General features: G+C 39.0%; 1 protein-coding gene across 1 annotated transcript in view; it reads right to left on the bottom strand.

Moving 5' to 3' along the window:
* LOC148366899 (glypican-6-like) overlaps nt 1-23,522 on the bottom strand; it is a 200,287-nt gene that overhangs the window by 10,372 nt on the left and 166,393 nt on the right. Inside the window, exon 8 of the mRNA XM_088333720.1 lies at nt 1,180-1,310. Within this exon, the coding sequence (XP_088189846.1) occupies nt 1,180-1,310 (131 nt within the window). The remainder of the gene's footprint in view (nt 1-1,179; nt 1,311-23,522) is intronic.

Below are 23,522 nucleotides of genomic sequence, written 5' to 3'. Positions count from 1 at the left end.
TCTATAGTATCTATCGATCTATCTTTCTATCTATCTATCTATCTATCTATCTATCCATCTATCTATCTATCTATCTATAGTGTCCATAGTATCTATCTTTCTATCTATAGTATCTATCTTTCTATCTATCTATCTATCTATCTATCTATCTATCTATCTATCTATCTATCTATCTATCTATCTATAGTGTCTATAGTATCTATCGATCTATCTATAGTATCTATCTTTCTATCTACCTATCTATCTTTCTATCTACCTATCTATTTATCTATCTATCTATCTATAGTGTCCATAGTATCTATCTTTCTATCTATAGTATCTATCTTTCTATCTTTCTATCTATCTATCTATCTATCCATCTATCTATCTATCAATACCTCTCTTTCTATGGTTCTATCTATCTATCTATCTATCTATCTATCTATCTATCTATCTATCTATCTATAGTGTCCATAGTATCTATCTTTCTATCTATAGTATCTATCTTTCTATCTATCTATCTATCTATCTATCTATCTATCTATCTATCTATCTATCTATCTATCTATCTATAGTGTCTATAGTATCTATCGATCTATCTATAGTATCTATCTTTCTATCTACCTATCTATCTTTCTATCTACCTATCTATTTATCTATCTATCTATCTATAGTGTCCATAGTATCTATCTTTCTATCTATAGTATCTATCTTTCTATCTTTCTATCTATCTATCTATCTATCCATCTATCTATCTATCAATACCTCTCTTTCTATGGTTCTATCTATCTATCTATCTATCTATCTATCTATCTATCTATCTATCTATCTATAGTGTCCATAGTATCTATCTTTCTATCTATAGTATCTATCTATCTATCTATAGTGTCCATAGTATCTATCTTTCTATCTATAGTATCTATCTTTCTATCTATAGTATCTATCTTTCTATCTATAGTATCTATCTATCTATCTATCTATCTATCTCTAGTATCTCTAGTATCTCTAGTATCTATCTATCTATCAATACCTCTCTTTCTATGGTTCTATCTATCTATCTATCTATCTATCTATCTATCTATCTATCTATCTATAGTATCTCTAGTATCTATCTATCTATCTATCAATACCTCTCTTTCTATCTATCTATCTATCTATCTATCTATGTTAAATGTTGTCTATTGTCTACAACATCCCGACCTGGCCTTGGCATGACTGTTCCAACACTGGTCCTGGTCAGACTCGCTCATTTTGCTGTCGGCGCAGATGTGGTCTGGAAGCTTGGACCAGAACCTCTTGGACGTCTTCAGTTTCTCTTTGATGTCCATGACCTACCAGGGGGGAAAGCAGATGACACAAATGTTGGGCTGATTCTAGTATAGTTGTTGGAGTCCAAAGTAAATAAACGAAATATAAATTAATTTTTTAATAAACCAGGAGTGTCAGAGTCAAACATATGGAAGGGCTAAATAAGAAATTAAGCCACAAGTTGGGGGCTGGACTGAACAAATTCAAAATCATGCCTACTGTCTCGTGGAATGTGTAAAGTCAAGTCATGTTAATTTGTGACGCCCTTAATGACAAGGAATCTCAAAGGGCTGCACAGACCACAAATTATTGCAAACTACAGACTATTATTACACCATCCTGTAATGAACCAGAACAGGATCAGAACCCAAACGCGTGTCGTTCTCACACAAGCCTTTTATTTTACGAGAAATGGGGAGTCATGCATGTTAGGCAGCGGTCTGGCGTGGAAAGACTGGAAGCCAGAGACCCACAAGATCAATTCCAATTGCCCGAGTTGATATCGGGCGGATGGGGTGGATACCGGACAGGATGGGACAGACAGGATAGATAATGTATCAGGATATCGAAAATAAACAGGACAAACTAGACGGGAACAATACCGGACAGAAAATACCAACAGGAACAGGACTTGACTTGACTTGACTTGACCGAGTCAAAACCCACGTCTTCGTTCGTTGACGGGCCGACAAAGAAAGTGTGAGAGCACTGAGCTTGAAATAGAAATGCAATCTCTCAACGAGCCGCACCCGGCACTACACGGGCGGGGCCAATTGGGCACCATGGCAACCTTGACACATCCCCAGATCTAAAACCTACATGAGGGCAGGGAAAAACTCAAAAACCTCAACATGAGGAAAATGAAGAAACCTTGAGAAGGGACAGCACAAAAGTGAATTGGGACCCAAAAGGGGGCCGCCGACCAGTTTTCAGTGGGTCGCAGGTCTTTTCCCTAACTATTTTGCACACCCGCTATTAAAAATATTCTTATATACTTGTTTACACTGTTGATATTCTTAGCTGTTATTCATTATTCTTGTCTTACTGCTGTAATAAAATAAATGTCCCCATTGTGGGACGAATGAAGGATTATCTTATTTTACCTTATCTTAAATAATGGTAAGAAAATAAAAGAAAGAATATGTAAATAACAATGTGAATATATGACATGTGGATTTAAATTATATTGACGAAAACGCTACAGAGGTAAGACATTTTGGATCTTAAAGGGAGAGTGAGTAATATTTGACCACTAGATGCAACTATATCGTGTTATAACAAGTGCCACAAAGAACAAGAATGATTGTTGATTGTATTGGGAATCCATGGATCTATGCGGAGATGCAGCTAACGGCTGTGTTAGTGAAATTATGTACAAAATCCAGGTCAAACTTCCAGATTGGAAAAGGCCATCTAGTGGTCTTTTTTTCCAGAATACATAATCTAAAGATCTTTCTATTTTCGAAGATCACATTGTGATTAAGTCCTACACAATACTCTGTCAACCTACAATGTCAGGTTCAATGGTGAAGGATTTTACACATTTTACTATAAAGGATTTTATACGATTAAATACAAGTTACATTTATCGAGTAGAATAGAATAGAATAGAATATACCTTTATTGTCATTGTTACAAAATGGGTTAACATATTGTGACAACGAAATTAGGCATGACACTCCAGTTCACACATTCACACTGAGGTAAAAACCCAAGAAGATAAAGGAACAGAGAAGATAAGGTTATAAAACAAGGAGGATACAATGAAGAGTACGATGAAGATTTTCACTGAGTGGGATTCAGGTCACGCCGTTCCAATTACGGAATGTTTTGGCTGGGGAATTTTGATAACAGAACTCTGACGAAGGACGTCAGGTATTGTTTTGATAAACGCTAGGTGCTGTTTTGTGTTTCTCCAGACATCGAGGCGAAGGGGTGGACCCCACGTAGGGGCTTTCATTGGCACGCCCATGGGAGGAGCCGGCACACCAGCTTGCGGAAGAGACGTAGGTCGAGAGGAAAGCAGAAGATCGGGAGAGGAGGCTTGACGGAGACCCGAGCGACACTAATTCGGCCATATATTCGATGGAGTTCACTTAGTTAAATTGTTTAAGAAATTAAATCTGCCCCTGTGTCCATATTTTCCCATCAAGAAACGAGCCCGCATTGTTAAGAGAATGTCGGTTGTCTTTGGTTAATGGAGTCAGATAGCTAATTTGAACAATACATTTTAATATTCAAAATCTAACATTAGCTAAAATGATTACATACGATCGTGTTCAGAAATAGAATTTTTTTTGGGGTAACTAAACAAAACAAAGCGTAACGTACCAAAATACAATCCATAACCTGATACTTGTGTTGAGTTAACACCCAATCGGCAGAAACATCCTCGTACCAGCATCACTTGTTTTGCCTCAGATTCCAATTACTGGAGTTCGCGATTGAGTTCCTCGCATGATGTTCGTCTTTGAATCATACAAGAGAGTCGCAGGGTTCCATCTTGAATTCTTTGGAAGGATTGCTCCCCCGTGACCGATTCCATCTGGACTCGGCACCAACTTTGAGTGGGTGAGAAGCAAACAGAAGGGGAAAACCATGGGGAATCGCCATCGGCAGATGTTGCTATCGTTGCATCTCATATCATGAGAACAGAGGACACAATTTGATCGGATCACGATTCATTTATTTACTTTATATACAGTACAATCCCAGGTCTTACTGAACAGACTGAAACCACAGGCTGAATTTGTGGTTATCCCTTTAATTAGTGTATTACCAACAGTAATTGAATGCAGAAAATGAATTACTAATTTGAATAAGAAAATGTATTATTCTACTTAATTATAGTTGCATGTATTTTTTCCTTCTACAGTGAACGTCCAAGCTACTTCATTTTTTTACTTTTTTTATAATAAACCTCATTCATGTCGAGCAACTCAGCATCTCACAACAAAATGTTAATTAACAATATATATGCTATAACGAAACACATGCACAGTATAACATGTTAAACTACATAAATAAACACGTTTGAAAAAAAAATATGGTGTAAGATTATTTTGTATTTTGTAAGTGATAATACGACAGTTTGGCATGGAGCCCTGGAGCGCGACAGGTATGGAAGTAACAAGTCTGCTGGGGAAGCGCCATTTATGACTCTGCATTGATCACAGAAGACCAGGTAGAGTTTCCTCGCCTTGAGATGGACTTGACCAAGCCCAGGGCCGACCCCAGAGACCGAGGCGAATACCGAGGCGGTACCGAGGTCTTTTTGTTCACCCCCTTGGGGTTAGGGGGTTTATAAAGACAAAGGCAGTGTAATGTCTGTTACTTTTGTTGCTGTTTTTTGTGTTGATGGTGTGAGTTCGACCAACAGTAGCTCTGAATGAATGAATAAATGAAAACTTTAATTCGAACATTATAAAATAAAAACAGGACCAAAAAAATGACTCAATAACAAAATAATGTTAACATAACATGTTCGAAAAGGGGTAGTAAAAAGAAGACGCTTATTTTCCCTACCACTTCATATTGAAATGAAATGAAATGATCTGCATTTATATAGCACTTTTCAAGTCAAAGCCTTCCCAAAGCACTTTACAATGTGCTCCACATTTCCCAATAGCGGTCTTGCAGCCATGTAAGGCTGCTAACCTGCTTATTGGGGGTATTAAGGGTTCAGTGTCTTACCCAAGGACACTTCGACATGTAACAAGGACGAGCCGGGATTCGAACTGGAATCCCTTGATCCGAAGACGAGCGCTCTACCTCCTGAGGTACTGCCGCCCCCTTATATTCCCTATTAATAACATTCTATAGATAGCTCCCCTTTTGTGTCTAAATACAACACAATCTCAAGGATACACATGTTCCATAGGTCAGATATCAATAATTATGATAATAACAATAGTCACATGTTACAACTAAATGTTAATTAACAATATATATGTTATAACGAGGGCAGCACGGCGGCACAGTGGTTAGCGCGTGTGCGGCACAGTTCTAAGGTCTTGGGAACCTCCTGTGTGGGTTCAAATCCAGCTACCGGACTTCCTGTGCGGAGTTTGTATGTTCTCCCCGTGCTTGCGTGGGTTTCCTCTGGGCACTTCTGTTTCCTCCCACATTTCAAAGACATGCATTTCAGGTGGATTGGCCGGTTCCAAATTGTCCATAGGTGTGAATGAGCGAGCGAGTTGTCTGTCCCCGTGTGCCCTGCGATTGGCTGGCAACCAGTTCAGGGTGTCCCCTGCCCACTGCCCGATGATTGCTGGGATGGGCTCCAGCACCACCGCGACCCTACTGAGGATAAGCGGTGCAGCTAATGAGATGAGATGAGATGATATAACGAAACTCATATACAATATAACATAAACTACATAAATAAACACGTTTGAAAAAAAAAATATGGTGTAAGATTATTTTGTATTTTGTAAGGGAAAATACAACATTTTGTAAGGGCATGGAGCCATGGAGGTTTACAGATTTGGAAATTTCGGAGTGATTATTCGTCCAAGACTGATGATTCCATACTTTTGGCTAGAAGTTGTATGAAATGAGTTCACGGGCCGAGTATAATTGTACGCCGGGCCAGATGATCCAAATTCTAGTTAAAACCAATGCGACAGAATGTCTCAACTATAATGAAAAAATAAAAACGAGTGTACGGGTTGTTTGTTTTTGTGCTAACTTCAGCTAAAAAGAAAGTGTGAGCGTGTGATGCTAATATCCTTGGCAGACTTTCATTTGTTGACGCGTATAAGCAAAGGTCAAGGCAATATAAGCCAAGAGAAATTTCCGGAAGCCAGAGGGCGCAAGCTTCCCGGACCATTACCTCTAGAATATAACAGGGTTGGGTAAGGTTTCTTTCAGTGTTCCCTCTAAGCTGCGCGTGTGCGCAATTGCGCACTGCTCGCACATTCTCAGCGCAGAAAAAATCTAGCCAGCGCACAAAAATGAGGGCTCAAAATTACTAATTAAGAAGCGACTCACGTCAAAGTTACAGTGCATGAAGGTAAAAATACAGGGGTTTCCCTGACGTTGTGTCCTAAATGCGGTATTTTGAAGTCGAGTCGAAGTAGAAAGAAGTTGAGAACCGGCTTCTTCGGCTCGGCTCACTAAAAGGAACCGGCTCTTTCGGGCCCTAAACGGCTCTTCAGGTTGTTTTTGCTTCTTTAATTCCAACATGACCAAATATTATGTAAAATTATGCACAAAATGACTTAAAAGAAGGGGGGAATAGATCAAAAAAGAAAAAAATACCAAAATTAAAAAGTAGTGAAAAGCTGAGAAAAAAGAAACAAAAGGAAGAGAAAAAAGAAGGAAAAATTTAGAAAAAAAACTGAAAAAAAGTAAAGAAAGAAATGTAGGAAAAAAAGCAAATAGAGAACAAAAAGAAAAAAGTACCAACATTGTACTTCCACTAAAAAATGTGATGAAGTACAGTTCTGTATCTTACAACTGACTAAATAAGCCCCCAAAAATGTTAATATTATGCGACAAAATATATCAAGAAATAAAAAGAAATGGATATCTTGTGAAAGAATTGTAAGAACAAACGACGTTTGTAGGCCGTACAACCTTTGCAATAGTACATGAGTCAATTCGTTCAAAAGAGAAAAATAATTTTGCATTGCCGGAAACTCAGCAAAATGTAACTTGATGTCAAGTTTTGGACATGTTTGATGAATAATTATCTTGCCACATTTGGGATTATGGTTGCTCACAGTTGTTTCAAGTGTTGCTCACCGACTTTGTGTGAACGCTCAGACCCGTGGAAAATTAGAGGAACATTGGTTACTTTAACTGGATTACTTTCAATTACTTTTGGATTACTCCAATACCAAATATGCTAATAAATAACAAAAGAAACTAAATATGAATAAAATGACTAAATTTTGTGCAGGCTTGGAATACATGGAACGGCAAAAATGATGTTGGCAAGCTGTTTGGATTTATTTTCATTTTGTTTCTGTCGCATTGTATGTTAGTTTTGCCGGAGATCAAAGCCAGGAGAGAAAGCTTACCACGTGTTGTGAGTCATAATCTTATTCATATTTATTTTCTTTAGTCTTTTATTAGCATATTTGGTATTGGAGTCATCCGAAAGTAATTGAAAGTAATCAAGTTAAAGTAACCCTACCCAACCCTGAATATTAAGCACGCCTTCAAGAGAAACTCAGCAATACCGTCGGAAAGTCTCCAGAATGGAATGTTCTTCCTATTCACACTTGTGGAAGTTCAATAGCAGACTGTAATTTTCCTTAAGAAGCCAAAAGAGAGAGTCGTCACGGTAACTGCCAGCACGGTTGGTTTTCATCGTATTTTCTTCTTTTTCGATTATCGCAAAAGGAAGAAAAAGACGTAGCCATGTGGCGTATGGTGAGACGTTCAATTCCCCAGGGAGAAGCGAACGCAGAGTGCTTTCGAGATGGAGTTTGAGTTGCTTGCCGCTGACACATTTAAAGACGTGCAAGGGATGCGAGAAAAGTGGAGACGACACCGTGACTGATTTAGTGAAGATGAGGGATGACGCCGATACCCGCAGCCGGGGGGCGCCGGAGTTGAAATTGTCGACATACTCTAGATAAGGGATTCACAATGTGGGCCCTGCAGCCACCAGGGTTGCCTCCTACGGACTGTTAAGGTGCCCGCAGATCTGTTCTGAAAGTAGCTCACCAGTGCTGGGTCCGTCAGAACTAGAACAGATACAGGACCCAATCGCGTGACGTTCTCACACAAGCCTTTTATTTGACAGGAAATGGGGGGTCATGCACGTTAGGAAGCCGGTCTGGCGTGGAAGACGGAAAGCTAGAGACCGACGAGATCGATAACGAATCAGGATAACGAAACTAAACAGGAGAAACTGTTGAAGATAAGACCAATTTGTTGAATCGTCTCATACGTGTTCAAAGAAATGCAGGAATCAAAATGACGTAAGAGGGAGTTCTTTTTATTGATACACAATTTCAACAAGAGACTCAGCGAATCAAAGATATGCGTGTGTCTTTATAGTTTTCAACATAGCATGTGTACCCGGTTTGGCCCCGTCCCTTTTCACACCTGAAGGCGTACATGCCCAGGGTTCCGTCCTTATTTGGAAGTGTTTTTAAGTTTATGCCAGTTTATGTCACCTTGCCCTTTGCCGTTATCTCTTGTCCTCCCTTGAGGAGGATTGTTTATACCAATTTGTCCGCCTAGACCTTCGCGAGATGTAAACAACATTTCTCCCAACTGTAAGCAAGTCTTTCTACATTTCTTTCTAAATGTACGCAAATCTATTCTACAAATGCAAGTTTATTTTCTACAACAAAACTAGACGGGAACAAAAACTGAAGGAACTAACAAACAGGACGAAAACAGACGGAAAATAAACTGGAACCCGAAATCAAACAGGACAAAAATAAACATACAACAATACCGAACTGAAGATATCGACAGGAAAACAGGATCGAGTCAGAACCCACGTCTTGTGGGGCAGAAGTTCGTTTGACGGGCTGACAACCGAAGCAAGAGAGCGCTGAGCTTTATATAGACAGAAAGCCAATCCCTCAATTAGTTGCAGCTGGCACCACACGGGCGGGGCCAATTGGGTACCATGGCAACCGTGACACACATGGGCGGGGCCAATTGGGCTCCATCTAGTAAAATGTGCTTTTATTGGTATCTTTAACCCCATTTTTTAATAATTAACCTGGTAACAACATTGTAATAACATAGTAATAATATGATAAATTGTTATTTTGGAAATTCAAAAAAATAAATTCCAGTTCATAGCCAAAAAAAAGTATTGATAGTTATTTTCAAGCAACTAATTAAGAGAATTAAATGAGAGTTTATTTTTTGATCTTTTCATTCATTTATTTTACAGGAAATATGACGAACTAAATCCCAATTATGGGTTTTTATAACACAAATGAGCAAAAATGTGTGTTTTTTTTTAGCTAGCTTTTTAGCTTTCTAGCTTCTAGTGCAGGGGTCGGGAACCTTTTTGACTCAAAGAGCCATAAAAGCAAAAAATATTAATTTTATTTTGGGAAAGAGCCACACCATATATTATGAGACAAATTTACTAAATTGCTAAACTGGCGCCCCAGACAAAAGCTTAGTCTTCAGCACATTTATTTTTGATGATTTGATAAAAATTATGAAAAGAGAATAATGCCAGAGCCCCTGTCCCAAATTCAACAAACAGACCACTTTAAACTTGTCTCTTTCTTGCAATTACTCAAGATCGGTTAAACTCCTTTTGACCCTTTTTTTCATACATATTGGTTTCAAAACCAGATGCAAGCATTTGTTTTGTAAAAACGTCACAACATTCTGAGAATAGGGAGCCTTATGTGCTTACCTTTGGCGAGAGATGGGAGGGAATGCTTGTACTTTTTGCATAGCTCCACCCATCCCTCCCACTCACCCAATCAAATGACTAAGTTCTCTTCCGGTGTTTTGGCGTATTTACAGTTCTGTGGATTCATCATAAAGTATCTGAACACTGAACACACATTATATAGTGAACTTTTAAATAAAGGATTCTTTAGCGTTGTACAGCCAAAACGAGTTTTTTTTCCCCCTTTTTTTGTGTGACACCTTGACTGTAAATTGTAGTGAAAAACGTGCCCTATATATACTGCGAAGTGTTGCTCTCATATTAAACTTTGATTTGACTTTGCGTGTACCTGGATAGGATAGACAGCTCATTAAATGAACATTATGGAGAAATTTTGCATGCAATCAAATTGGTCTCTGAGCCTCAGATACTCATAGAAAGAGCCATATATGGCTCGCGAGCCATAGGTTCCCGACCCCTGTTCTAGCGTCTTTGTAGCTATTTAGAAGGCTGACTAGCTAGCTTTAACTATTTTTGATTCTATCTAGCTAACATTTTACCTTTATTGCTAGTTATAAAGCTAAATTTTGGCCTCCTTAATAGAGAGCTAGCTAGCTTCTTTTAAGTTTTCTATCTGGTGTTTGACATGGCTTTTTAATATTTTGGATAGCTGTCTAGCTCCCTTTTAGTTTTTTTTTACCTGTTTACATTTACTAGCTAACTACCAAGCTAGCTTTTTAGCTATTTAGCAAGCCATTTAGCTAAGTTGCTATTTTAGAAATGCACATTAAAGTGGGTGCCCTTTGAGCTAATCAGTAACAAAAAGTAGCTTGACGGTTTAAAAAGGTCAGAAACTGCTGCTCTAGAGACTGTTGTGGAAATCTTGCTAAGCATGGTGGCGTGCTTCAAAAAGCAGTATTCCTTCACTTTTCGCAGTTAAATCGTTCTCTAACCGCTTTATTATTTAAATTTCCAGTAAGAAGGAACCGTCTGTGTGTGTGATATACTGTCATGAACTGAAACAAGAGGAGAACCCAAATGCGTGACTATTCTCACACAAGCCTTTTATTTTACGGAAAATGGGGCAGTCATGCACGTTAGGCAGCAGTCTGGCGTGGAATGTTAGAAAGCCAGAGGCCGACGAGATCTATACCAATTGTCCGAGCAGATATCGGACGGATGGGGTCAATACCGGACAGGATGTGACAGACAGGATTGATATCAAAACAGGATATCGAAATTAAACAGGACAAACTAGACGGGAACGAAACTGGAGATCAATAATAAACTGGACAAAAAAAGAAGGAACGATGACGGACAGGAAAGACAGGCAGGAAAACCGGACAAAGTCAAAACCCACGTCTTGCGGGGCAGAGGTTCGTTGACGGACTGACAAAGGTTGAGTGAGAGCACTGAGCTTAAATAGAAGGGGAAGCCAATCTGTCAATGAGCCGCAGCTGGCGGGTCCAATTGGGCGCCATGGCAACCGTGACATATACAGTATATAGATGGATGGACAGACAGACAGACCTATGTGTGTTGCACGCGCTATGGAGTGACACAGGAATCTGTTCCCCCCTCACCCGGAATAATTTTACGTTTATGGGATTTGTAATACAACGACGAATGATACACAAACTCTGTTTCTAAAAAAAAAAAAAAAAAGGTGGGGTTGGTCTATTTCTCTGGGTTATTTTCGTTTTATTTCTTTTTCTAAAAACGTTACATATAACGGATGTAACAGTTGTATCCCTCAACATGTAGTCTAAGTGCTTTTCAAGATTCAAGATTGTCATTTTTGTCATTAACATAAAATGGCAATGGAATTTTCTATGCAACCTGGTTGTACAGTGTTTACAAATGTCAGAACCAGAACAGAAACAGGACCCAATCGCGTTCTCACACAAGCCTTTTATATTACGGGAAATGGGGAGTCATGCACGTTAGGTAGCCGGTCTGGCGTGGAAAGACCGGAAGCCAGAGACCGATTCCAATTGCCCGAGTTTATATCGGACAGATGGGGTCGAAACCGGACAGGAAGTGGCAGACAGGATGGATAATGGATCAGGATATCGAAAATTGGCAGGAGAAACTAGACGGGAACAAAAACTGGAGACAATAATAAACAGGACAAGAACAGACGGAAATTAAACTGGAACCCGAAATTAAACAACAATAAACGGCAACAATACTGGACTGGAGACATCACAAGAAAACAGGACCAAGTCAGAACCCATGTCTTGTGGGGTAGAAGTTCGTTTGAGGGGCTGACACTGAATCTCTCAACGAGCCGCAGCTGACATCACACGGGCGGGGCCAATTGGGCACCATGGCAACCGTGACACACACCTGCGCGGCTAATCGGGTGCCATGGCAACCATGACAACAAAGGTAGTTCAAATTTACAAAGGGAGTTTAATAAAAAAAAATGAATATATGTAGTATACTGCATTTACAAAAAAGAAAGAGTGTACATGTACAGTATGTACATTTTTTAAGATCATTATGAGCACAGCTCTTAAACACAAACGGTGCAGCAACGGAGCTCACTTTTGGCGCAAAAAACTATTTTGCACATTTTGGTGAGCAACATCAAGGTTGAAACTAATGGACGACGTACCCGGTATAGTAAAAAAAATGGAAATTTTATACTGCTGTAAGTTAAATCCAACCTACCCTTGTTCCTGTTATGGTTTTCATTGTAAACGTCGAATTTGTCGAGGGAGGAGATGTTTTTAAGCGTGCCACGTCCACGCTAAACAAACCGTGACCCGTCCTATATAAGCACAGATGGAGGTTTCAAACCCGAACGCTTTTGTGCCGTACCCCAAGGGGAAAATTTCCCTCTGGGGACAAAAGCTCGGCAAACAGACGGCGCTATGGCGGGTAAACCTTCAAAGAAACTTGAAATTGGAGTTGAGTTTGTTACCAGTTTGTTTACGGTTTACGCCGTGGTTGTTGATCAGGCTTTCGACTAAAACGAACGGGGAAAAATGACATGACCTCAAGGTTGTGTTTGAAGAAAATGCGGCCCCCAACTTTTAGTCTACAGAGTAATATTAGGGTACTCCATTTGTCATGTTCTGTACTGTTTTGGCCACCATGTTTGTCATTTAGTAAATTCAGTATTATATAATATTATTCTTTAGTGTCTTGTTAAATTAGACCTAGTCAAAGTCCTGACCTATTCTGTACTGTCTACTTTCATATTTTTGTACAGTTAGTGCTCCAACATAACATGAGTTTAATGGTTTTGTTCAGTTACTATAGTTAGTAGAATATGTTCCCTGTATGCCCTTATTTTAATCTTTTGTTTATTTAGGACTAGCTGGTGTTCCGGCCTATCTTCTTCTTTTCATTTTTTTGTTCTGTTACATTTCATGTTATGTTTGGTGGTCTCATCGTCCACAAAGTCTTGTTGTTCTGTCCACTTGTGGCACTTGGGTCAAACACGCGGCCCGTGGCTGGATCGGGGCCTGGATCAGGCCCGCCAAGGGTTTAAATCCGGTCCGTGAGCCAATACCAAGAGAAGAACAAGAGAAAAACGAGCTCAGTTTGAAAAAAGCCAGGTTTTACACACATAGCAATTGGAGCTATATGACTTCCTCTTTTCAGTATCTCTATCTCTCTCTCTCCATCTCTCTCTTTCTTTCCCTCTTTCTCTTTCTGTCTCTTCTTCTTTCTGTCTTTGTCTTTTTCACCATCGTTTTCTTTCTTTCTCTTTTTTTCTTCTCTCTTTCACTCTCTTTCTTGTCCTCTCTCTTTCTTGTCCTCTCTCTCTCTCTCTCTCTCTCTCTCGCTCTCTCTCTCTCATTTTTTCCTTTTTCTTTATTTATATCACAGTTTTTTTCCTCTTCCTTTCTCTCCAATGTATTATTTTTTCCTCTCCATGTCTCACTTTGTCTCTCTCTTGTTCTCTGTTTCTTTTCTCTTGCGCTTTTTCACTCACTCTCTCTTATCTCTCATTCTTTTTTCTAACACTGTCTCTCTTTTTCTATGTCTCCCTCTCTCTCTTTCACTCTCTTTTTATCCTCTCTCTTGTTCTCTCTTTCTCTATGTGTCTTGCTCTTTTTTGCCTTCTTTTTATCTCTTTTACACTCTTTTTTTTCTCTCTTTCTCTCTCTCTCTCTCTCTCTCTCTCTCTCTCTCTCTCTCTCTCTTTTATCTCTCTTTATCCTTTTAATCTACTAGTCTGGCCCCCGTGAGACTTTTAAAAAGACATTTTTAACCATGTGGCCCCCAAGCTAAAATGAGTTTGACACCCTTGACTTATGGGAAGTGTTTTACGTTTTGTTCTGTTAGAGCTGGCTGGTGTCAAGACAGAAGATAGTTGTTCTATCCGTGCTTATGTTCCCTTTATCTGAATATGGCATTCCAAAAACATATTATAAGGGTAGTAACTGAATATGTTTCCTATTGAGCCAAAACTTTGACCTCATATTAGAAATAATGTAAGTGATAGTCACCTGCTGCCACAATAAAATACTCAACTAGCCGACACTATTTGTTGAAAAGGTTCCAAGCATTTATGTATAATAGATTTTGTCACACGTGTGCTTATATGTTAATACAAATTTAATTTATATCGAGTGCTAGTTAATTGAGATTGACAACCGTGTTACTTTTATGTTCTTGACATTTCCCCGCTGATTCATTCAAGACCGCCATCTTACTCCATAGGAAAGGTGGGAATCGTATTCATGCTTCATTGAATGACTTCACTTTAACATTCAGAGAACTTGGCAAAAATGTGATGATTTGTTTTAATTAAACAGACAGATTCTCATGGTCCTCCCAGCTCTTTGTCAAGATGGCGGCACGCGCGAGTGCAGCGGCATCAGGCTCTCCAGTTCGTCTTTTTGTTGCTCGCATCCCTTGCACGTCTTTTGTTTCTTTAATCCCTCATATTTTCCCTTCGACTCTTTTCACGACTACAATAACATCCACAACATCATCACGGAGTCTTGGCTTCCCCGACGCCGCAGTCCAACTAGCAGGACGCACGCTACACCGGCACGACCAGGACAAAGACTCCGATAAAAACAGGGGTGGGGGACTATGCACTGCAATAACAGCCGAATCATTGACACACATGGCTCACTCGATATAGTTTCTAGCAGTATCGTGTAAACCCTTCTATCTACCGGGAGAGCTCACGGTGGTCATTGAGATTGCTGTTTACGTTCCACCGGATGCTAACGTTCCACCGGATGCTAGCGTTAGCATAGCGCTAAATCTCCTGCCCGCTGCTATCAATAAACAGCAGCTTGCACACCCCGACGGAGCTTTTATCGTCGCCGGCGACTTTAATCAGGCATGCTTAAGGACTGTACTTCCCAAATGTATTCAATACGTGCACTGAGCAACCAGGGGAAAAAACACTGGACCGTGTGTACAGTAATATCAAACATCTAGTTGGATCCGGCCATCTCTGTCTGTCACTCACCCCCCTCATACACCCCCCTCCGGAGGAAAACAAAGCCTGCAACATCCTTTATCTTCTTTGTTTTCTTTTATCCTCACTGTAAAATGTGAACTGGAGTGCCACGTCCAATTTCGTTGTCACAGAATATACAACCCATTTTGTAAAAATGACAATAAAGGTATATTCTATTCTACTCTCTGCCCCAACATATATGTATGCCACCGCGTCTCCACGGAGCCCTGAAGCCTATCAAAACATCACATTTACATTTTTTAATTCAGTTAGGTTTTCCTCATATACAGTGAAGTTTTGTTCCTCCATTTTCCCGCCTATCAGCAGAGATGACAAAAAGCCAGTGTTGTGGTCAAGTAAGGTTGTCAAACTCATCACTTTCTCTTCCAGGTCGGATGATTCGTAGCGCCAACTTTGGACGGGCGAGACCTGAGCCAACAACTGGATGATAAACAAGCCGTGCCACTCGGGCAGACAAGCTCCTCGGGGGGGGAAAGCGGGCCATGTTGACGGATCACCTATGCGGGTCCAAAGGGTCCAAACGGGAAATTGCTTCCCGTTTAGTCGGAAAGTTGAGAAGTCGGAAATAAAGTGTACAATTTATTGGATACGGTGGACTAGGTAGTGGAAAAAAACTGTATTTTATATCAGGGCTGCAACAATTAGTCGAGGTTGTTAACAAAAACAAAAACAATTAATGAATTCCATTGCTGACATTTGCCAGAGAGGTTTTTCCAAAAGAGTGAGGCATCTTACATGATTATAATCTCCAATGAGAGCAGGGTTGGGTAGGGTAACTTTAACTGGATTACTTTCAATTACTTTTGGATTACTCCAATACCAAATATGCTAATAAAAGACAAAAGAAACTAAATATGAATCAAATGATGACTCACAACACGGGTAAGCTTTCTCTCCTGGCTTTGATCTCTTTGATCGGCAAAACTGACATCAAATGCGACAGAAACAAAATGAAAATAAATCCAAACAGCTTGCCAACATCATTTTTGCCGTTCCGTATATTCCGTTACTCCCCAAGCCTGCACAAAATGTATTAATTGTATTCATGTTTAGTTTCTTTTGTCTTTTATCAGCATATTTGGTATTGGAGTAATCCAAAAGTAATTGAAAGTAATCCAGTTAAAGTAACCCTACCCAACCCTGGAGGAGAGTTACTCATGCTTAATCTTAATCTTGAATAGTAACATACATAAATAATAATAAGGTGACTAAAAAGACTACTTTGCTATTTTTCTAAGGAGACGTTGCGTATCATGGCAGTACTTCGATAACACATGAACATTTAAGGAGTAAGCACGGCGGACGGTTTAAAGAAACAGAGTCTGACTCGCCTCAGTAGGATTCAAGTCACATTCAAGCCAACGCGGTTTAATAACAGGTTTAATACATTTTATACACATATATTTTGATATCAAAGAGAGTCCAAAGAACAAATGTTGTCTGTTAAAACCATTTCATTACAAATTGTTGAGAATCATTGACATGCTTAGTTACAGATTTTGCAGTTGACCACTAAAAGTAATTTAGAAATTGTACATCATATTTGATTTATTTACTCTTCTTGGTTTACGGAGATAAAACTTGATTTGAATTTATTCATTTACCTGTCTATATAAAATAGACAGTGGCTCATTTATGTATCCATGTATCTACTGACGAAGCACATTGCCTATCTGGTTTTAGATAGCTCATTTTTATTTATTCTTTGTACAAATAAACAATAGGTTTATGCCACTGTTGATGCCAAAAGCCACGGGACCTGATTCGCTGTTGGACTACTTTTAAACTCCTGTCTTCAGAAAGGAACCCGTCAGACCGTCTGCAAACCTATGCTCTCAGCTAGGCAAGCTTTTGTACTCTGCGACATTGTCCTGCCCTGTTTTCCTGCCTGATACCTGTTGCCGACCTTTCTCTGGACCCGTTTCTGCTTTTGCTCCTCCGTCCCGGCCATCGACCTGTTTTCCGCTGTTTCCTGCCTGATACCTGTTGCCGACCTCTTTTCTGGACCCGTTTCTGTTTGGCTCCCCCGTCCTGGCTATCGACCTGTTTTCTCGCTGTCAACGACTAGCCTCGCTCGAAACGTAAGTGCAACTTCCGCGTTCCTGCCATCTGCTACCCGTGACCGACGCTCATCGGATCGTGGATGCAAGCACTGCTCTCTTTCTTAATAAAAACTGAGGAAAACAAATGCCATTGGGTCCAGTCTCTGTTCCTGGCTTGTGACATTATTATTATTTGCCACACAATTAATTAAACTTCATGCTAAGTTTAAGAAAAAAATATTAATTATCTAAATATTCGATCAATCATTTCAGAAGTCTGGCTAGTTGATTAGTTGTTGCAGCCTTATTTGATATGAACTCATGTGAAATACATATTTGCTAGATTGTATGCATGTAAAAGCAATTTTTCCTATCCGGGGTCCAAGGGGTCCCTGGTTCGAGACGAGGTGGAAATATATGTTGGCCTGGAAAGGAATGGGCACCACCAGGCTGTACTTGCTCAAGACCCAAAAGGAGCCCCTGTTATCCGTTTGGTCAAGGGATCCAACCAACCAACAGTATACCGTATTTTCTGAACTAATTGGACAAAAATTCAAAAGTTCGCCTCATAATCCGGTGTACTTTATACACCAGGAAATACCTTTGAGAAAAATAAAGAGTGCCCCTCCTATTAAGAGACACGCCTACAACGCAGAGTTTAAACTCAAGGCGATCAGTCATGCAGTAGAACACGGAAATAGAGCAGCAGCGAGAGAGTTTAACATTAATGAATCGATGGTGCGGAAGTGGAGAAAGCATGAGGATAAGCTGCGCCAAGTAAGGAAGACTAAACAAAGTTACCGTGACAATAAAGCGAGATGGCCACAGTTAGAGGACACAGTTGAACAGTGGGTTGTTGAACAAAAAAACAGCAAGTAGAAGTGTCGGTACAATAACTATTCGAATGAAGGCAAAAGCGCTGGCACTGAAACTTAACATCAAAGTATTCAAAGGTGGTCCTGTTTGGTGTGTGTTTCCGTTTTACATTTTACAGTTATTATGTTATTGCTTTATTGTTATTGTTTTGCACTTGTTGTTTTTGCACATTACGAGTGTCACTATATTATTAATTTACCATAACAGTATCAGACGTTTTTTTTGCGTGTTGACTAAATGGAGGAAAAGTAAAATGTTATGCCTTGCTGTTGTTCAAAGATGTAAAAGATGTGTCACGAAAATGCTTTACCTCAGAGAAAATAATAAAACAGCTGTTTATTCATTTTGGGAGTGAATGGAGTTGAGGAAAGCTTGTTTGTTATCTATTAATAAAGTTTGACTGACCTATCTGACTGTTTTGTTGACATTCCCTTTAGCGCGGCACCATCTAACGGTTGCATAACGTAACTACATCCTCTACTGTAGCCAAGTCAAGTCAAGTCACATTTATTTATGACGCCCTTAATCACAAAAATGTCTCGAAGGACTGCACAGGATTACAATTACAAAATTGCACAATTACCTGATCTTAAACCAGCGTGCACTTATAGCGCCTTATAATGTGGTGCGCCTTATGTATGGAAAAAGTTTTAAAATATATCATTCATTGAAGGTGCGCCTTATAACACGGTGCGCCTTATAGTGCGGAAAATACGGTAATTAAATAAGCATTTTAATTGAAATATATTCATTTTTTATGCAACCCTAGCTCTAACTGTAGTATTATTTCTATGCGCCTCATAGTCCATTGTGCCAGTATGTCAAAAAATATCACAAAAAAACTATTTTGGGGGTCTACCTTATGACCCGGTGTGCCTTACAGTGTGAAAAATAGAGTACTTCGATCGAATGCTACCTTGTTTTCAAACTTCCATTCAAGATCATTTTCCGAACATTGAATTGTTCAAGTTGTGAAACCTTTTTCCCCATATGAATGAATATAATTTTTTCTAATGCGTTCCTGAGCATTCCAAGATACCCAAAATAGAAATAAAATGTGTACCTACAGAACCATATTTATTTAAATATGAATATGATAAAGATTAAACACACTCGTAGTGCGTTAAGATAAAACATATTTTGGGATTCATCATTCATCTGACCTGTTGTTTAGCTAGCAATTTCTCTCAAAATGAGTAGCCAAAATGGCAGCTCATCTACTTCTGCCCCGTTGGTAAGCTCTCCGGTATGTTCAGAGTTTGTTTTTTCGTTCAAATAACATTGCAAAAATTCTTAATTTCACGTTATTTTATTTTTTTCAAGTTATTTGACTATCAGAGTAGAAAAGGCAGCATTTTTCTGGCAAAACTTTGCAATGAGTTTTAAGCTCACAGTGCATCAGTAAGATTTTCTCTTGAGTGGTCAGCAAAAAATTATAATGAAGTATTAAAATAAAAATATAGGAATAATAATAATAATACTACAGATAAATCATAAAAAGATCTTAACCCAGTGACACACATGTTTAATTGTGTTTATGTGTCCTTGTGGTAGTTAGGGTTAGGGTTATTTTTCTTTTTCACTCTCTTTTTTTCTTCTTTCTCTTTTCTCTCTCTCTCCTTTTCTCTCTTTCTGTGTCTTTTTCTCTCTCTCTCTCTCATTTTTTGCTTTTTCTTTACTTATGTCATATATTTTTTTCCTCTTTCTTTTTCTATTTTCCTCTCTTTATCTCACTTTGTCTCTCTCTTGTTCTCTCTTTCTTTTCTCTTGCGCTTTTTCACTCACTCTCTCTTATCTCATTCTTTTTGTCTCTTTTGTGGGGCGGCAATGGCTCAGGAGGTAGAGCGCTCGTCTTGGGATCAAGGGATCCCAGTTCGAATCACGGCTCGTCCGTGTTACATGTCGAAGTGTCCTTGGGTAAGACACTGAACCCCTAATACCCCCAATAAGCAGGTTAGCGCCTTACATGGCTGCAAGGCCGCTATTGGGAAATGTGGAGCACATTGTAAAGCGCTTTGGGAAGCTCAAAAGGCTATATAAATGCAGATCATTTCATTTCATTTCATTTATGTCTAGTTAGTTTGCCCATTTGCCTCCTACGTCCAGTATCAGGGTGATTAAACTACGGCAGTATGTTGCCTGTTAGTCTTTTAAGATTAGTTTTAATTAATTGGAAATTCACTTCTGGGGTCAAAAAGCAGCATTACATTACAAAATAACAAAAAAACAAAACCATATATAACACTGAGAGAGTTATTGCAGACTGATTGGATGGGTCTCCAGGGCCTGTTGTTTTGAAGGGTGATGGCAGAGGGGATCAGGCTTTTCCCAAAGTGGGCCCTCCTAAATCTTATTGTCCTGACGCCAGCAGGATGACAGACTGGTGTAGTTAATCTAGTGGACAAAAGGTTTCCATTTTCTAGTTATTTTACCTTGTTTTTTTGAGTGAAATAGGAATTTTTATACTCAAAACGAGAATATATATCTTAACCAATGTTCCCTCTAATTTTCCACAGGTCTGAGCGTTCACACAAAGTCGGTGAGCAACGCTTGAAACAACAGTGAGCAACAGCAATCTCAAGTGTGGCAACTAAGTCATTATGAAACATGTCCAAAATTTGACATCAAGTTACATTTTGCCGAGTTTCCGGCAATGCAAAATTATTTTTCTCTTTTGAATGAATTGACTCATGTACTATTGCAAAAGGTTGTACGGCCTACAAACGTCTTTCACAAGATATCCATTTCTTTTTTTTTCCCGATATATTTTGTCGCATAATATTAACATTTTGGGGGGCTTATTTAGTCGGTTGCAAGATACAGAACTGTACTTAATCCCATTTTTTAGTGGAAGTACAATGTTGGCAATGTTGTTTTTTTCCGTGTTTTTTTTGTACTTTTTTTTAAATTCCTTTCAAAAAAGTCTCATTGCGTTTATTTTTTCCGAGCTGTTACTTTTTTCTTTTTGTTCTCAATTTACTTTCTTCCTATGTTTCTTTTTTTTCATTTTTTCTGGCTTTTCTCTAAATGTTTCCTCTTTTTTTTATCTACCTTTTGTTTCTTTTTTCTCAGCTTTTCACTACTTTTTCATTTTGGTATTTTTTTCTTTTTTGTTCTATTCCCCTCTTCTTTTGAGTCATTTTGTGCATAATTTTACATGATATTTGGTCATGTTGGGATTAAAGAAGCAAAAAAAAACCTGAAGAGCCGTGTAGGACCCGAAAGAGCCGGTTCCTTTTATTGAGCCGAGCCGAAGAAGCCGGTTCTTGACAAACTCTACTAACTTTACTTCACTTCGTTCTACTTCGACATTGACTTCAAAATACCGCATTTAGGACACAATGTCAGAGGAACCCTTGTATTTTTACCTTCATGCACTGTAACTTTGACTTAAGTCGCTTCTTAATTAGTAATTTTGAGCCCTCATTTTTGTGCGCTGGCTTGATTTTCTTGTGCGCTCAGAATGTGCGAGCAGTGCGCAAATGCGCACGCGCGCAGCTTAGAGGGAACACTGATCTTAACTAGCACATTTGACCTGGCCCGCCAAACGAAAAGTGTACGAATCAAATAATAATGTTAAAAAAATACAACACATGCAAAAATGTTCATGTTTGGGTGCCTCCCTTGTCACCATTGTCCCTTTGTTGCCGATAGATGAAGAATGTTTTTTTTTTCTTTGCAGTGTGAATGACAATTTTCAGTCTTGCAATTCCCTTTCATTTTCTTTGTGCTCAGGTTTTGGAGGAAATGGGATTTGCAGACATTGCTATAGTTTATTTGTCGGGATCCATTTAGGGGCGCACTAAATGCTTTTAAGCAATTTGGCTATGTCACCATTGGTCATTTTGAGATTGGCTATTATCTCTATGTTCCACCGTGTTTATTGAATTATTTCTCAAAGAGGGATTACTCGGAACCATTTTAGATTTAATTAGGTTATTTTTTTTTTATGCATTTCCTACAAAACACTTTTCCAATTTCATTTAAAGGAGGCCTGCTCTCGTCAGTAATTTCAATTTGGGTATTGATGCAAAAATACGACGTCAGTAATCGGCCCGATTTAAAAAAAAGACCCGCCCAATAATGACTGTAATCCCTTACTCCGTATTTTACTTCTTACGTGCATCGCACGTTATAAAACAATCCATGATCTATTACTTAGTATGTCTTGTTAGCCATTCGGTCCACCAAAAGGTGAACTACATGCGTGAGGCTGCAATACATTATCCCAAATCGCATATTACTGCAAGCGGGGGCCAGTAGAGCACATTTTAATCAGGCCAATCGACTCTTTTTTTGCACATCTGTCCACGAAAAAGGTGACGTACACTCGTATGGCCGCGATCCATTATCTATGATTGGAAGTTGGCACTTTTGTTATGTATTGCGAATCTTTTTTGGCCTAGTTTTTTTGCGGAAAATGAACTGCACTCACGAGGCTGTGATCTCTTATCCCGAATCCCATATTGTTGAGAGACCCTGGCAGAAAGAGGGAGGTGAGCCGTTCTCATCCGCATCAAATTAAAAGCATGGTTGTGGCTGTGAGCCATTATCCCCAGTCAATCAGTGCTGAAGCATTGCAAAGCGCTGTTTTTCCCAGTCCAGGCAACTGAAGCGTGCTATTGTGGCTTGCCCAAAATGAACTGTACTGCTTTGGCTGAGACGCATTATCCCTGATCGACTATTGCTGAAAGTGGGGCTGAGAGAAAAACATTGTGTAATTCTTTTTTTTGTTCTGAAAAGCATCTGTGCGGCCATAATCCATTATTACTGCAAGACGGTGCATGTTTAAAATAGGGGAGGTACTTTACAGATCTACGCATATCATGGGGGGGTTTGGTCCCCATTAATTGCAATAAACGAGATAATGTTATCATTTCGTGCCATGCTGTCATGTTTGATCAACCAACACTATTTTTTTTAAAACAGTTGAAGCATTTATAGTCAAATGAAAAAGTTTGGGCATCCCAGATCATTTTCCTTTATAAATAATTGGTTTTTCGGATCAGCAATTTCAGTTCAATATATAATAAAGAAGACAAATAATGATATTTGAGAAGTGAAATGGACTCAAGTAAAGTTGCTTTTCTGTCTGAGAAATGCACCAAGTGAATTGTAAATATTATAGGATTTTGAATTCCTTTAGCAAATCCTCACTGACGTAAATTTGCTTCTTGTGCGCTGCTATGAGGAACCTCTACAGCCGCAATTGACCAATTTATTGTTATTATTTTTACTTATTATAGACACAGGGTTCGTACACCTGTATTATGGCCGAAATCAAGCACTTTTCAAGGACTTTCAAATCCAATTTTACAATTTATCCAGTACCATTAAAAGAAGAAATCTGGTGTGAAACGTGTATTTTGCAGAGCCACAAATATAATTGTGATTTACTCATGCAATTTTTATTCTTGTGTGTGCATTTAAAAGACATGCGATTTTTAGATATTAAAAAAATGACAGTAAGATTGTCTCATCTTATCTCATCTCATTAGCTGTACCGCTTATCCTTATTAGGGTCGCGGGG

This window comes from Urocampus carinirostris, chromosome 4 (assembly GCF_059441175.1).
Source record: "Urocampus carinirostris isolate Australia breed hairy pipefish chromosome 4, RoL_Ucar_1.0, whole genome shotgun sequence".
Classification (NCBI taxonomy): domain Eukaryota; kingdom Metazoa; phylum Chordata; class Actinopteri; order Syngnathiformes; family Syngnathidae; genus Urocampus; species Urocampus carinirostris.
This window is presented reverse-complemented; position numbering and strand designations above follow the sequence as displayed.